This window comes from Penaeus chinensis, chromosome 31, assembly GCF_019202785.1.
Source record: "Penaeus chinensis breed Huanghai No. 1 chromosome 31, ASM1920278v2, whole genome shotgun sequence".
In the NCBI taxonomy this organism is placed as follows: Eukaryota; Metazoa; Arthropoda; class Malacostraca; order Decapoda; family Penaeidae; genus Penaeus; species Penaeus chinensis.
The window spans coordinates 11,899,116-11,915,261 of record NC_061849.1 but is presented as its reverse complement, the minus strand read 5'-3'; the positions used below and the strand labels follow the sequence as shown (position 1 = coordinate 11,915,261).

General features: G+C 36.8%; 2 protein-coding genes across 3 annotated transcripts; both read left to right on the top strand.

Annotated features, from left to right (window-relative positions):
• The first annotated feature begins 858 nt into the window (after window positions 1-858).
• On the top strand, window positions 859-7,448 carry LOC125041831 (protein Spindly-like). 2 transcript variants are annotated; one of them, XM_047637166.1, is made up of 12 exons: window positions 859-907; window positions 1,821-2,010; window positions 2,311-2,487; window positions 2,605-2,772; window positions 2,885-3,064; window positions 4,234-4,443; window positions 4,837-4,998; window positions 5,320-5,384; window positions 5,576-5,766; window positions 5,900-6,100; window positions 6,291-6,403; window positions 6,865-7,448. In XM_047637166.1, exons 2-12 carry the CDS (start codon window positions 1,846-1,848, stop codon window positions 6,997-6,999), a joined length of 1,767 nt encoding a protein of 588 aa, XP_047493122.1. In that variant the 5' UTR covers window positions 859-907; window positions 1,821-1,845; the 3' UTR covers window positions 7,000-7,448. The 2 variants fall into 2 exon arrangements, with proteins under 2 accessions (XP_047493122.1, XP_047493121.1); XM_047637165.1 differs by lacking the exon at window positions 859-907 and adding an exon at window positions 980-1,277.
• Window positions 7,449-13,629: 6,181 nt separating this feature from the next.
• On the top strand, window positions 13,630-15,833 carry LOC125041860 (DNA polymerase epsilon subunit 3-like). Its single transcript, XM_047637223.1, has 3 exons — window positions 13,630-13,760; window positions 14,692-14,975; window positions 15,359-15,833. Exons 2-3 carry the CDS (start codon window positions 14,705-14,707, stop codon window positions 15,526-15,528), a joined length of 441 nt encoding a protein of 146 aa, XP_047493179.1. The 5' UTR covers window positions 13,630-13,760; window positions 14,692-14,704; the 3' UTR covers window positions 15,529-15,833.
• Window positions 15,834-16,146: the final 313 nt, after the last annotated feature.

The window sequence follows — 16,146 nt, the reverse complement described above, 5'->3', positions numbered from 1 at the left end:
TGAAATAAATTGAGTGCAAATGTACGGTGTAGACAAGCGAATGGCATTGTGACACATATTCACTTATCATTTTATGTATGTCAGGTTTCATTTAGAATGAGCGTGTCCATGACTATATTAGTATAATAAATAATTAAACTATATATACACGTTATTTTGGGTAATATAATTCATTTCATATATTGATTTTCTTATATGTGGCACCGCGCCTGCCTGAGACACTTTTGAGACAAATTTTCGTCTAAGAATTGTCTGAGAACCTTCGTTGATACCGCTCGCTTCTGCTACACCGAGAAGCGTGGAGGCCGCGGCGCTTTTGACAGGCGGTTCCACATGCTCGAATAACTTTATGACATTTGGATAAACAAAGCTGTTATAATTAAGAGAAGATCTCTTTAAGTTTTTGGTACTCAGAGACATTTCGGGAGTAAAAGTTTAAGGGCAAATGGAAAGATAATAGGTCTACAGAGACATTTCCATGTTTTGTAAAGAATTTCCTGTTTATCTGTGTTCTTTGGTTTGTTTACTTTTCGATTAGAAATAAAGGATTTATCTTTTATTGCCTTATTAAGATAAGGATTTGGTTTATCAAATATACATTAAACTAATATTTTTATTCAAATTTGGTCGTTCGCAATATCTGTGTATTTCGTATAGACGATTTCGCATGTTAAATTTGGCGCCAAAGTCAGAGGCACAGAAAGTTTTATTTGGGAAATATGTTACAGATAAAGTAATTTATAAAAATAAAATGAGTTATCTTTATCATCATTTATCAAAAATAGTAAAATTAAAATTATTTGACAATAATGACATTGGTCGGATTACAAGACTGTAAAATTATGTCAGTCTCATAACGAGTTCATGATTTTGAAAACAGAAACCACTGGTGCTATTTCTCGTAAAGGTAAAGTTCTTTTATTTGATAAATTGTCATGCGTCGTTTGTTTCATATAATATGATAAGCAACCCAGGTCCTTAATGCTGTCACACGAGGCTACTGCAAGAACAACCAAGATTGATTATACATACAATAAGGCGAAATGAAAGTTACGCCTTCTAAGCAGTTCAATAATAGGCCTTGGGTAAATATTCGGAATACCTTCGCATGACCGATCACGAAGGTATTGGTATCAATGTCCTATTTATTTAGGTAGTAGAGGCGAGAGGAATCCATGGATATCAATATTGTCATGATCTGTCATGCAAAGGTATTCCGAATATTTACCGACGCCTTGAATTAATAGGACTACTAACAGTCTACAGCACTTGAATCGGTAGGAAAATACGCATACTACGTAGTTATTAACTTATTATAGCAACTTACGACTTGGCCTTATTTTACGTCATATACATTTATAAGAACATGAATCGTATAATCTGAATTTTCCCCTTTTTTCTTTCTCTGTTTTTCAGAGGACTAGCTATAGTTAAGTCACATTTTGTTTTATCCTACTAAATGCTAAAAGTGTGTACAGCCCATTTACAGTAGTTCAAAAGGTGTGCATTTCTATAACTGTTAGTATAGGTACCACTGGACAGTATTTGCCAGGTTTTGTATATGCTGACAGTATTAACGATATTGGTGTTGAAAGCAGGAAAGGGTGTGAAGTATATACATCAATGTAATTGGAAAATGTATGTGTATATAATAATGATGAATTAAGCGAATGCAGTGCAAAAACAGAATCGTAGGGGCTGCCTTAAATACTCTCCTTAAATTTCTCTTTCACTTGCTCTCATGTCTCTCCTTTTTCCCTTCCCTTCCCCCTCCCTATCTCTTCTTAAGCTAGATATTCATGATTTTCTTTGCATCACAGTAAACATTTTAGGTAAGTCACCACAATGAGCAGTGAGTCGACAAAGATAGCCGAGCTCCAGCAGCGCCTGGAGGAGGCTGAAAAAAATACAATAATGGCTGCGACCTATGGCAAACAGCTACTCGACGAGAACCATGAACTCCACACCAAACTAGAAGAAACCATTAAGGAATATGCAATTAAAATAGAGGTTGGTTGTTAAAAAACGTTAGTCCTCGATCTAATACATTTTATTATAATGCTTGAATTCTGATTACTTTCTTTTCAGTCTGTTGAGTTAGTGTGTAATTCCTTTGTAATTTTGTCTGGAGTTTTCATCAGTTTTCAATATCTGATTCGTAAAATAAGTAGTATTCATTGTATTCACTTTTTTTTCAGTCCACTATTTTAGGATGTTATCATATTCATTATTCTTTTTAGTAAATGTTATAAGAACAACTTACTTCTTTCCCTTTGTCTTGCCTTATTGTCACTTTAATTTTTACTCCAGGAACTTGAGCAAGAGAAACATTGTGTGACACTCAAGCTGGAAGCAAAACTGCAGACTGAGCGATCATTAGCCTTAGAATTAGAACAGTTTCGGGATCAGCATTCGCACCAGATCAAGTCAGCTGTGGAACAAGCAACTAAGGAGCATGCTCAGGAGATGAACAAGCAGTCAAAGAAGGTTCTGTCTCAATGAATTACTTGATATTTTGTTTTATTTTTCAAAGTATAGATTAATGCTTTACTTTAATGCTTTCTTTTCTTTTCTTTTTTAATATAAGAGTGTGCTTTTTCTCAGACGACAGAGTTAAAAGCTGTGATCGACAGTCAGCAGATTGAGATCAGTCAAATGAAAGACCGCTCTGACTTGCTGGAAGCTCAACTGAAAGAAGCACAGGAGAGACTGGACATGTGTAATATATCCATCCATGAGCAGTCAACAGATGAGGCCACAGCTTCTATGCAGGTGACATTGGAAAGCTTAAATGATTGAGATGATAGAATATATCTGCTATACCAGCTGCATATGAAAAGTTGTTTTTCCATATGTACTAATGGCAGGTTTTGGTAAATTTCAGAGTCAGATAATGACATTGACATGTGAAAAGCAGGACTTAGAAACACAGGTGTCATCACTAAATGCTCAGGTGAAGACCACAACACACAAACTGTCTCAGGCAGAGAAAGCAGTAACGAGGCTTGAGGCAGAAGTGGAAGAGAAGGAATGTCAATGTACATCATATTACAATGCCCTGGAGGTAAGGTTACTTTCTTAATTATAGACAAAGTCCCACACAATATTATTTTTTAGGATACCCAATCTAGGGATTTTTTTTTGTTTGTTGTTGTTACAGCTTCATACATTGCAGGATATTGAAGTATGATAAGTATTCAGGTGATCCTACCTGATTTTGAGAATATAACACATACAGAATATGTTATGAGGACAGATAAAAGTAAGGTTGGCAAGAAACTACAGGGGATAGTTTTACACTTCACTTGCCTTGCTGTATGCACTAGTTAAACATTTGGGATGTTTCCAAAGTTGATATTCTCATGGCAACATAATTTGGTTACAAAGAAGGACAGGATGTATTTTCTGGCATCAGAAGACATAACTTGGGAGTGCTGCTGTTCAAGACCTTCTGAATTTTACAGCATGTCTGTTCTGTGGACTCAAGCATAGCCAACTGTTTATGTTGCAGATTCAAACAACCATGTACAACTGCTCTGCTTGCAAAGCTTCAAATGAAGGGGAAAACATTGATAAAAGATTTCTTGGATGTTTGCACCCAGTATGAAGATAATAAACATCATCTCTAAAGATGTTAGTAGCTACAGGTTTTAGAGATATACCTTGAATTGGTGGTAGAGCTTTAACATATGCTGGACTTGTGGGTTACTTGGTTTTCAAGCTCATATAATTTGCTCTAAACATACTTGTAAGTAATTGATTTTAAAGCAAACTTTCAGTTTGTTCTTTAAATATCCATTTGTAAATCTTAGTTATTGTTATATAGATGTATTATTTTCACAAGAATGTGCTTACAAATAATAAGGTATTGTTATAATTTTAGTTTTTTATAATGGAATGACACAGAAAGAAAGAAAAGACTAGTATCACTGGAAGTTAGTAATGACTTTTATAAATGATGACACAAATAGATCTATGTGATGACATAGCAAAATATTATACAGATACACCATCATTTTCCTAGTAACATATGAATGTACTCTATTAGGTCTTAATTTCTCTTGCATGGCTCAAATGCAGTGTTTATAATCTAGCATGAAAAATATTATATTTTTTAAGCTATGCTATTAAATAGCAATTGCATAATGACATTTATTGCTCTTTATTCTGTGAATTTGAAACTACAAAGCACTTATGTTTATTTCATTTAGTTACTCCATAATTTAATTTCAGCATAACAAAGAAGAAATGATGGAACTCAAGATGGAGATAGAAAGTCTGCGTTTAGCTGAAACTGATCCAGCCAAGAAAGGAAATTCTCTCTTTGCTGAAGTTGAAGACCAAAGGCAGGTCATGGAGAAGAAGCTGTTATCCTACAAAACAAATTACAATGTTGTCAAAAAACAGTATGACCTTAAGACTGAACAGATTAACAAAATGAAGGTTTGTGGATAGTTGTATATGATGTTAGTATTGCTTTTATTCCCGGCAGTTGATATACAGTATGTATCATTAATGTTCATTTTATTTTTGTTAGCAAGGGAAGATATAAACTACTTCATTTTTAAATGTATACTTTTACATTCTACAGCTTTTGTCTTCATGCTTTATTATTGATTATTCTAGTGTTTACTTATATTTTGTGTATTATCACCAATAGTAATAGAATTTTATCTTCACTTGTCTTTCTTTTCTTTCCTCTCTTTTTTCCAAAGATTTTACCAGAACCTTTGGGTCATATATTCATCACATTTGTTATCATGTCTGTATATTGTTATGTCTCATGGTCTCATTTATGAAATGTAACAGATGCTTATGTAGACCTTTTCTTTCTAGTTACAACTGGCTTCTTTGCTGAGCTTAAATAGCAGTAAAGCAGACACTGAATACCTGAATCATCTGGAGGAATCACTTGCCCTGGCACGTACTCAGTTGGCTGATTCTGGGAAAAGGTGCCGTGATCTTGAGGCCCAGCTGAGTGCAGTGGTCAACCCTCAAGTGAGTAGCATAGTATCATGGACGTCTTTTGGAGAAAATAAGATTCAGCTGTTTTCTAGCTTTATCATAGTTATTTAACATTATGTCTTGTGTGTATTGATCCTGTATAATCATATCAAATTCATTTTTATCTGCATTACTAGAACTTTTTTGGTAATACTATACTGTTGCATTTTAAAGGCAATCTTCACTTACATTTATCACATAGATCTATTTGTGTCATAATTTGTAAAAGTCATTACTAACTTTCAGTGATACTAGTCTTTTTTTTTCTTTTTTTCTTTTTCATCTTTTCTTTTCTGATTTCTTTTCCCCACATAGATGGACTCAGGTGAAGGTGAAGAAAACAAAGAAACATTCTTCAAGGGGATGTATTTAGAGAGTCAGTATGTACCATGAATATTTTAATGTTTACTTATATTTGACTTTTGTTTTCATTATCAATTTTTTTTTTATTTGTTTATTAATTTTGGTGATACAGTCTATTTATTGCTTTATAATATATTGGTAATATAGCCTTTTGATTCCACAATATTTTATTTTGTTTTGTGCTAACAGTCTACATATTTCTTGATAGACAAAAACTTGCTGACATTGAGCAAGAGTTGCAGAGTGCAAGATTTGATAAAGTTGCACTAAGTGACCGAATATTACAATTACAACGGAAGCTTCGTCAGGCTGAGGTCACAAGAGATGCCTCCAATTCAGAAGCCATCAGGTTGCGAGTGAAGTTGGAGGAGATGGCAATAAAGAAGGGTGAAAAGATGGGTGAGTGTGACAATCAAATTTGAGTCATCAAATGCATGAATGATGTAGAGAAATCTTATTCTTTTAGGTATTTTTATGTTTTTTATTCTCATATAAATATTTCACATTTTGTTCATTCTCTCATTGACAACAGATCGTGAGTCAAAGAATCTTAAGCAAATAGTGGAAAAGATTCCTGGTTTCCAGCCCCCCTCCAAGCAACCAGAAGAAATGCAGCAGCCTCCACAGCTACCAGCAGCTGAAGAGAGCATGCCTTTGAAGGAAAAGTTGATTGACAGAAACACACTGCAGGAAGTTGAAAAAGAAACTGTGAAAACTGAGAAAGAGTCAGAAGGTGATACTTTCTTTTCTGAATTTTTACAGAATATTACCCAAGATGTGCAAATCGTTTCTTTTGTGAATAATCTAAATAGTGTTGGAAATAGGTTATCATTTTGTTTGGTTTTCCTTGCTTCAGATAACTTTTTTGTTTTCATTTTAGCTTTTAGATTTTAATAATTTATTGTTTCCTTCTTCTTTCCTAGAAAATAAGGATTCAGAAAATGTAGCACCAGCTCCAGAACCCGAAATGAAAAAGAAAGCAAAGAAATCTGTTCGTATGATGGAAACAGTTGCTGTTCAAGAGTGTGATGGACAGGCAAGTCACATATTTTTTATAAACTGTGCTGACTACATTTCAGTAATAAAAATGTTAATCCTCAGCAATTGATTAGAAGTAAATAAAAAATAATAAATAAATGAACAAATATGTATGGATGTATATGTAACACACACACATACATACATACATATACATACATATACATACATATACATACATATACATACATATACATACATATACATACATATACATACATATATATATATATATATATATATATATATATGTATATATATATATATATATGGATGTGTGTGTGTGTGTGTGTGTGTGTGTGTGTACACATACATATATGTGTGGATAAATACTTGTACACATACATATATGGTGTGTATTATATATAGTATCTTATTCATATACATTCATACAAAGCATATATGAATGAGACTACATATAATCTACTAACTATGTTTAACTTGTCTTTCTATCTATAGGTACAGGAAGCACACATAAAAAAAGAGGACGGACTTGCAAAAGCAGAACGAAAGAAGAAGGTCTTAAGGAAGTTGGAGGCGCCTGTGGTGAAAGTTGGCAATGGAGGCCAAGCCAATGAATGTAATCAGCAATAGATTTGTGTGTTTTTGTATGTGTATGTTTGTGTGTGTGTGTGTGTGTGTGTGAATTTGTGTGAATTTGTGTGTAGATAAAGATCATAAATACATTTTAATAGAATATGCATAAAATCTTTATGTACAAAATATATGCACATACATTGCTCAAACAAAAGACTGATGTTCAATTAATTTTCCACCTATTTTCCAATGTTTGCTGGTCATTCTCTCCTGAAATAATAGTTTTCATAATCCTGTATCAAAAGAAAAAGGTAACTTTTAGATTTGTAAATATGATATGTCTTTTTGTTTTTATTTGTTTTTAGTTTTTTTGTTTTTAGGTAAGGACTATTGTATTTAGATCCCAAATTTTACAAATTATTGTGTTTATACTATGCCTGATAATCCGATTCTTCTTGACCTTTTAATGTCATGTGTAATCTTTTATAATATATATATATTGTTAACTTTGTAATTTTAGTCGCCTATTCATTCATTATACTGAAAATCACCTAGATACCATTTCTGCATTCCATAGTTTTAGGAAAGTAATAGCTATAATTGATCATTGATAGTCCTTGATGAAGCAATATTCATTTTATCATAAATTTCAAGTTCATTTTGGATGGTTATCCAAGGAGCATAATATAGAAGACAAAATTGTTGAATAGCTATGATTTGACAGGTGTTTCAACTGTATTTCTAGCCGAATTCATTACAAGTTAACTAAAGGGAGAGTTTATTGTACCCTGTTTTTTCACCTGATCTGTGCTTAGAATGGACAACAGTAAAGAGGTGATCAAGTTTGTCAGAATGTTTGCTTGTGTCCAATTATGCTGTATTTATCAATCAAAAAGAATTATGATTTTGTCACATTTGATTTCAGCAGATTATCAGTAAAGAAACAGAGATTGCTGAAAAAGTATGATAAGGCTGTTTAAGATTCAACAAGTGATCTTCTGTGATATCTTATCTGCATTCAGACTTTAAAAAAAGGCCCATAAACATTTGATTTATGCAAGAAAGAAAAGAGAATTCAGAAGGTTGTGCCCTTGTTGTGGGACTTGTATAAATTTTATATATCAAATTAATTTTCCTCAAAGTCAATAGATTGGTGTTTACATAGACAACATTGATATAGGGGTAATTTTTATAACAAATTGGAACTGCTATTTAGAAAATGCAAGACAATGGAGGAGAAGGAAAGCCTACTATTTCAAATAAAGATGTTAATTGGAATAGGTCTGTCCACAGAAGTAACAGTCTCGAGTTATTTTCATGGAATGAAAAATATTAGTATTATCAGTATTACAATACTGAACACTAAGCTTATCTACAGACCTGCAACTACAGAAATAAACTACACTATTTAGAAATTATTCAAAGTTGCTCATGTACTATAACTAATTCAAAAGATAGCTCATTTCATATCATTACTATTATTTTAGTAGTAGTAGTAATATTGCCTTGACAGTTAATGGTGAGGATACAAAGCTTGGCCATATTTTCTATATTTACACAGAAATCATTTAATGTTTCATTCATGAATGGTCTAGTTTCTGCTGGTGTCTGGATGGCATCAGCAAGATATTAATGATATACCAGAATACACAGTCACACATTGATATTAATTTAGTAAAGCAACAAATTGAAAAAAATAAGGAATGAGTCCATTTACATATAGAAAAGAAAGATCAGTATAATATATTTACACATGCTTCATCAATTTAGAGAAAGGAAAAAAATGTGTACAATTATACAAAGACAAATAAGAAGCCATATATACTATTACGGAAATGTGAGAGAGAAAAGAATAACTGGATGAAATAAAATCATTAACAAAAATAATATATATATATATATATATATATATATAATATATATGTGTGTGTGTATACATATATATATACATTATGCATATATATATATATATATATATATATATATATATATATATATTTATGTATTTATATATTTATATAAATACATATATATATATATATATATATATATATATATATATATATATATTTATGTATTTATATATTTGTATATATATTTATATATATGTTTATATATATTTATATATATATATATATATATATGTATTCTTTTTATATCTGTATATATATGCATATATAGAGAGAGATATAGATATAGATATGCACTTTTGTGTGTGTGTGTATGTATGTATATATATATATATATATATATATATATATATCATCATCATTATGGAGCTAACGCCGGCAGGGGCGCATAGCCGCATCCACCCTCCGCTTCCACCTACGAGGATCCCTCATGGCGAGCCGCCAGGCAGGGGCCCGGCCCATCTCTAGTTCCTCACGACAGGTTTGATCGATCTGCCCAAGCCACGACCTTCTCGGTCGTCCCACAGGCCTCCTCCACCCAGGGTTGTCTTGGACAGAGACAACCTGATGGGCAGGATCATCCTGTGTGAGTCGAGCCAAGTGGCCATATAGCCTGAGTTGGCGATCACGGATTGTGCAAGTAACAGGTCCTGTACCGGTCTCACGGTGCAGCCGTTGGTTGGACACATGGTCCCGCCAACTGTACCCCATGATCCGGCGCAAGGATCTGTTACAAAAGGCATCAAGACGAGATTCCAGAGCACAAGATAGTGTCCAAGTTTCACTACCATAGAGTAAAACTGGGAGTATCAGGACCTTGAAAACACGTAACTTGGTCCTTCTGCACAGGTACCGACATCTCCAAATACTCTTGTCGAGAGATTTCATGACCCCTGCTGCCAGGCCAATCCGTCTACTGACTTCTTGGTCTGACAGCCCAGAGTCGTGAAATGCACTACCGAGGTATATAAAGCTCTTTGTGACTTCGATGTTTTCACCGCAAGCACGTATCGACTGTACAGGGTCTCCTAGCAGGCCCCCAAAATCCTGGATCTTGGTCTTGGTCCAGGAGACCTCTAGCCCCAGGGGCTTCGCTTCATTGCTAAATGCATCAAGAGCCGCCACAAGGGTTTCCAGAGATTCAAAGAGTACGGCAACATCATCGGCAAAGTCAAGGTCTGTAACCTTGATATTGCCCAGAGTTGCTCCACAGTGACTTTGGACAGTAGCTCTACCCAGTATCCAATCCATGCAAGTGTTGAAAAGTGTTGGTGCAAGAACACAGCCTTGCCTCACACCTGAACTAACAGGGAAGAAGCTCGACAGGCCCCCACCACACTTTACAGCACTTTCAGTGCCTGTATACAGGTTTGCTATTAGTCCAATAATCCTTATTGGAATTCCTCTTAGTCTCAGGATCTCCCAGAGAGATTCGCGATGCACCGTGTCAAACGCCTTCTTGAGATCGATGTAGGCTGCGAGCAGCCCACGTCCGAACTCACGACGGCGCTCTATAATGATTCGAAGCGCCAGGATGCGGTCTATTGTGGACTTGCCAGGAGTGAAACCAGATTGCTCCGGTCTTTGGTGCCTCAACAGGTGGTCCCTGATACGTCTCAGTAAGATGTGTGCGAGTACCTTGCCTGGTACACTGAGTAGTGTAATGCCTCGGTGATTGCTGCAGTCCCACCGATCCCCTTTCCCCTTCCAGTGAGGCATGACCACACCCCTCAGCAGGTCAGGGGGAAAGGTACCAGTCTGCCAGATGGCAGACAGGACTGCATGCAAGCCCCTTGCCATAGGTTCTCCACCAGCCTTTACCAATTCGGCTGGGATGCCACAGACACCTGCTGCTTTACCACTCTTCAGCTTGGAGATCGCCCCCCTGATTTCGGTCAGGGAGGGTGGATCCTCGCTGATGGGTGGATCGGGCAGAGGAGTCTCAACATTACCCGCATCCATGTTAACTGTTGGTGGATCAACCTTATACAACTGCTTAAAATACTCAGCCCAACGCACACGCACCCCATCAGGATCTGAGATTATCTGGCCACTTGCTGAGCGGACTGCAGTCGTCTGTGAGGGGGACTTGGAGTTCAGCTTTCTCAGAGCTTGGTAAGCAGGACGAAGGTCATTTACAAGGAAATGGCTTTCGACCTCCTCTGCAAGACTACTGATAAACTGTTCCTTATCCCTATCAACGGTGACCTAGTCCTGCGCACCAGAGAGCGGTGCAAGGTGCGATCCCCTGACAGTCGAGCCGCACGACAAGCATCTGTGGCTTCCAGCGTCTCCTGCGAGATGGAATTCTGTCTTGTTCTTGGGCGTTCACCAATGGATTCCTGAGCTGCATCAAGCGTTTCACGTTTGAAGGTATCCCACATAAGAACAGGGTCTGTCTGGCCCTCGAGTGCTGTGAAACGACCAGAGATAGCCTCGGCAAACCCCCGGGTACACTCGTCCTCCCTCAATCTGTCCAAATTAAACACCCTAGGGTGTTCATTTGGGCGACGGGGGTTTCTAAAGTGGACCCGGAGAGTAGCCACTACTATTCTATGATCAGTTCCACAGAACTCAGCGCTTCGATACACCCTGCAGTTCTGGAGGATCCTCCATCGAGTGCTAACGAGGATGTGGTCGATCCCCTTGGCCACTCTTCCTGTATCGCTGTACCAAGTCCAGCGATGCGGGTCAGAATGCTGATACCAGGAGCCAGAAATCCTCAATTTCTGGGACCTAGCAAAGTCACGGAAAAGGAGGCTATTCTCGCTGCCAGCATCAGCTCCTGAGCCATGAGAACCGACAGACATCTCGTAGCCAGCTCGATCGCAGCCGGATACCGCATTGAAGTCGCCCAGAACAATACGAATATCTCGCCGAGGACATCTGTCTGCCACAGATGCAAGTTTAGCGTAAAACATCTCTTTCACTTCAAGTTTATATACATCCGTAGGAGCGTATACAGCAACAAGAGACATGAAGCCAAATGAAAGCTTCAGTCTCAATACCATGATACGCTCATCGACTGGAGTGACCTCAACTACCAAGGGTTGAAGTCTGCTGGAGATGGCTATGGCTACTCCCTGGAGATGGTGGCCATCGCTGCGGCCCGACCACTAGTAGGTGTAGCCACCCACACTAATCGTGCCACTGCCAGGTCTTCTCACCTCCGAGAGAGCAGCCACCTCAACTCTCAGCTGTTTCAATTCCCTCGATAGTAGTGGTAACCGATCGTCCTGTCGCAGGGAACGGATGTTCCAAGCCCCCACCCTGACAGTCCGCCTGAGGTCTAACCTCGGGCAGTCACTCGGGGTGGGCGCCACCTCTGCCACCCCTACCGACGCCGCCCCATATAGAGGAGGTTGGCTGGCTGCAGGCCCCATAATCCACCTGCAGGGCTCCCTGGAGCTTTCCCCCACAAGCATCACGCCAGGCTGGCGGCCGCTGGGACCCAGCTGGGATTGGGGGTAACCCCCCCTCCCCACCCGAGTCCCAGCGGTCGCCAACCCAGAGGGACCCACAGCCCGCCGTACTTGCTGGGTAGGAGGGACTTTAGCCCTCCCCCCAGCGTCAACATCTACATTGGTCGTTGCCAGTGGTTATCTCGGGGGGGCCGACTGGCAAGGCCTGCCTCACCACAGCCGCCCATTAACCCCAGGGGGCGCGGGGACAGGAGTTAGTACGAAGCCAGGGCGTATCCACACGCCGGTGGGCCATAGCTCTGTACCTTTAGGGCCTCCTGCTGCTCCAAGAGCCTCCACAGTTCAGCCTAGGACCGCAAGGTACCTAGTTTCCATGGGTGGCCACGAGGAGGCACTGTAGAAGTCTTGATGATGGAGAGGCTATGAGCTGGCAGGGGAGTTTTATGCATAGCTGCTCCCTTTTTCGCACCAGGCTAGCCAGCGGTGGCAGCTGAAAGCGGGAAGGCATGCAAGCAAGCACTTAACGCTAACTAGGCTACCACACCATCGCTTCACATCATCCCGAGCATGAAGCACCCACCCATATATATATATATATATATATATATATATATATGAAGCACCATATATATATATATATATATATATATATATATATATATATGTATTTATATATCTATATATATTTTTATATATGTTTATATATTTATATATATATATTTTTACATCTATATATATATTCATACATACATATATATACATATATATAGAGAGAGATATATAGAAATAGATATAGATATGCACTTTTGTGTGTATATATATATATATATATATATACATACACACACACACACACATATATATGTATATACATATATATATGTATATATATACATATATATACATATATACATATATATATACATGCATATATATATATATATATATATATATATATATATATATATATATATACATATATATATACACACATGTATATATATATATATATATATATATATATATATATATATATATATATATATATATACATATATATATACACACATGTATATATATATATATATATATATATATATATATATATATATATATATATATATTGTGTTTGTGTGTGTATACACACATATACAGACATAATAGAGCCGCATACACCTAATGTGCATGGATGTAGACATCTCGTCAACACAACCCATACATACGACTTTTAAATATAGTCAAATTAATCCTAATCTGAGTCAACCTTGCCTTACAGTAATGAAAGTCATATTATTTATCAAAGATATATTACATTGCCGAGAATTCCTGATCAGTCTTTGAAATCAGTTACAGAAACATATCTTTTATGCGAGCCTGTTCTAAGCGCCGAGGCGGGAAATCAACACTTGTTTACTTTCAGTACGGAAGAGGAAAGCGCATTTGCAAGCAGATTCAACGCTTATTCACTCGCACTCTGGTTTTCTTGGTGAGTTATGAATGAGAGTTGTTATATTTTCCTCTGATATTTCATGTTTTCTTTGTTCTGTTTTTGATATACAACGGAGTGTGTTATTAAAGGACAATGTAGAATTAGTATAAAGGCTTCGTAGTGATCGCTAAGCCTTGGTTCATAATGGTGTAGGGGAGTAACGTTATTTGATGAGAGAAGACAAAGAAAACTATACGTATAAGGTCGCCATGCAGGAGATGTAACGTGCGCCTGTCTCCTAGGCGTCCAGAATTAAACATAGATTAATTCAGAGAAAGGTTTCATTGGAAGGCATTGTGAAGCTGTCGGTTCTCAATTTGCCTTCTTTTGAGAGCTCCAAAAGTGATGCATAATAAGTGTAGTATCATTATGAAATTGTCTATGAGATTTAGGTACTCTGAGGTTGCAAACCATAGTGATGAAAGTTAAATTACTGTAATTAGCAAATCAGGCTCGCATATGATAAACGCTCAGAATACCTGTGTGGACCCAATCACAAAGAGATGCGTACTGATCGATTCCTCTCATTCTCTACAACTCGTAGGTATTCGTATACAGGTATTCTGAACAGATACATACCTGGCAGTTAGTATGTAATAATTGTAATATGAAGATAATTCACTTTAACAGAACATTCTCTGTTGGCGTAAGTGAAGTGTGTCGGAGATTCATGTAGTATTGGTATCCATGAATTGCATCAGTCCAGATGTAATAGTAGGATGTAGTTGTAACTGTGATAGCTAGAGGGAACATGAAATATATATTACTGGTAAGGAAATTGTAGGGTAATAAGTCAAAATATACAAAAGGTTTTAATGAGGTATATTATTATATTTTAAATAGTCATATTTATAATTGCTAGGTATCATTACTTGCTATTATTTGATATATGATTTAGAACCAATACTAATGTTGACCTTTTTTCCAGGATCTTTTAAACAATGGCAGAACGTCCAGAGGATCTCAATCTACCAAACGCCGTCATTACACGTATCATAAAGGACTCGCTGCCAGACGGCGTGGCTGTGGCTAAAGAGGCTCGTAGTGCCATTGCAAAGGCAGCGTCAGTTTTTGTCTTGTATACCACATCGACAGCAAACAGTTTAGCACAGAAAAATAAAAAGAAGACTGTCAGTGCACAAGATGTCTTTAATGCTATGAAAGAAATGGAGTTTGAAAAATTTATAGAGCCTTTGCAAGAAAGTTTAGAAGGTATGTATATATAATCAAATGATACTTTGATACAGTATTACATTTTGTTTGTATGCATATGTGGGTATGCTCAGTGTACATATGTGTAGGTGGCCTGGGACTATTAGTGAGAGAAAGAAAGTGAATGAGAGTATACTCAATAGATTCTTCATGAACATGTTATTGCCCCTAAATTTGCATTTATAATGTAACTGCTACAGCTAGTACTTAGCACCTTAAAGAAAAGACTGTATTTCTATGTCTTCATTCTCTTTTGCTCCTTTCCTTCTTTCACTTTTCCAGCACTGTTTCTTTCTGCAAGGAACAGTGTTTTTCTAGCATGCAGTAATTTACTGAAAGAGCCTCTACTTATGTAAATCAATTGACAACTTCCTTTTGAACAGTCCACAGAAAGTCTCAGCAGAACAAGAAGGAGCAGAAGGAGGCGAAGGCGAAGGCAAAGAAAGCGGAAGAGGAGAAGACTCCAGACATGCCAGAGGAAGAATCCTCAGAGGTGACAGTCATGGATACTTCAGAAGCTGACAAGGAGAATGGGGACCAGGAAGCGGGGTGATCGTTTAATGCTAGATAAAAGACAGGGTTTTTTCTCCTTTTTCCAATGTATACAAGTTTTTGTAAATTTTTGTTTCTGAGGCATTGTTAGTTGAATCAGAATGTAATGCTCTAGAGGAAATTATTTATGGTTTTATTTTGTATATTGTGTACTCCCAGTAACAAAAGATTTCCAGCAACCAGTGATGTACTCAGCAAAATTTTGCTTGAATGACTGAATTGGCAAACTATTTAAGAGTGAGAGAGGAAAAAAATAATATTTTTGTAAACTGAAAATTCTTAAAATAATAAAGATTCCAGAATATATTTTTTTCATTTTTATTTTGTACGTTTACCATATTCTGTAGTTCTTAAAATAGCAAGTAAAAGGGCAATGAAATATATTTCATAAATGCTTCTGGCAGTATGCAATATTCATATATCAGACTTGGATTAATATGTTAGTTTTACTGGAAAGACACTGTACACCATGTATTTTTATTGACATATAGATATGGTATGAAATGGAAGATGTTTCTAATAATCACAAACTCTGCCTTTTTAGTTTTGTTGTTATTGTTACTGTTTTCATCACCAGTGTCTTTTATTATTAAGAATTATATTGCATAAACAGACACGT

Excerpts from the sequence above, each read along its gene's own strand:
- LOC125041860 (XM_047637223.1), top strand. The coding sequence starts at position 14,705 with ATGGCAGAACGTCCAGAGGATCTCAATCTACCAAACGCCGTCATTACA. Across the intron at positions 14,976-15,358 it reads TTTGCAAGAAAGTTTAGAAG|TCCACAGAAAGTCTCAGCAG; the intron begins GTATGTATATAT and ends CCTTTTGAACAG.
- LOC125041831 (XM_047637166.1), top strand. The coding sequence starts at position 1,846 with ATGAGCAGTGAGTCGACAAAGATAGCCGAGCTCCAGCAGCGCCTGGAG. Across the intron at positions 4,999-5,319 it reads GTGCAGTGGTCAACCCTCAA|ATGGACTCAGGTGAAGGTGA; the intron begins GTGAGTAGCATA and ends TTCCCCACATAG. Across the intron at positions 5,385-5,575 it reads GGGATGTATTTAGAGAGTCA|ACAAAAACTTGCTGACATTG; the intron begins GTATGTACCATG and ends ATTTCTTGATAG.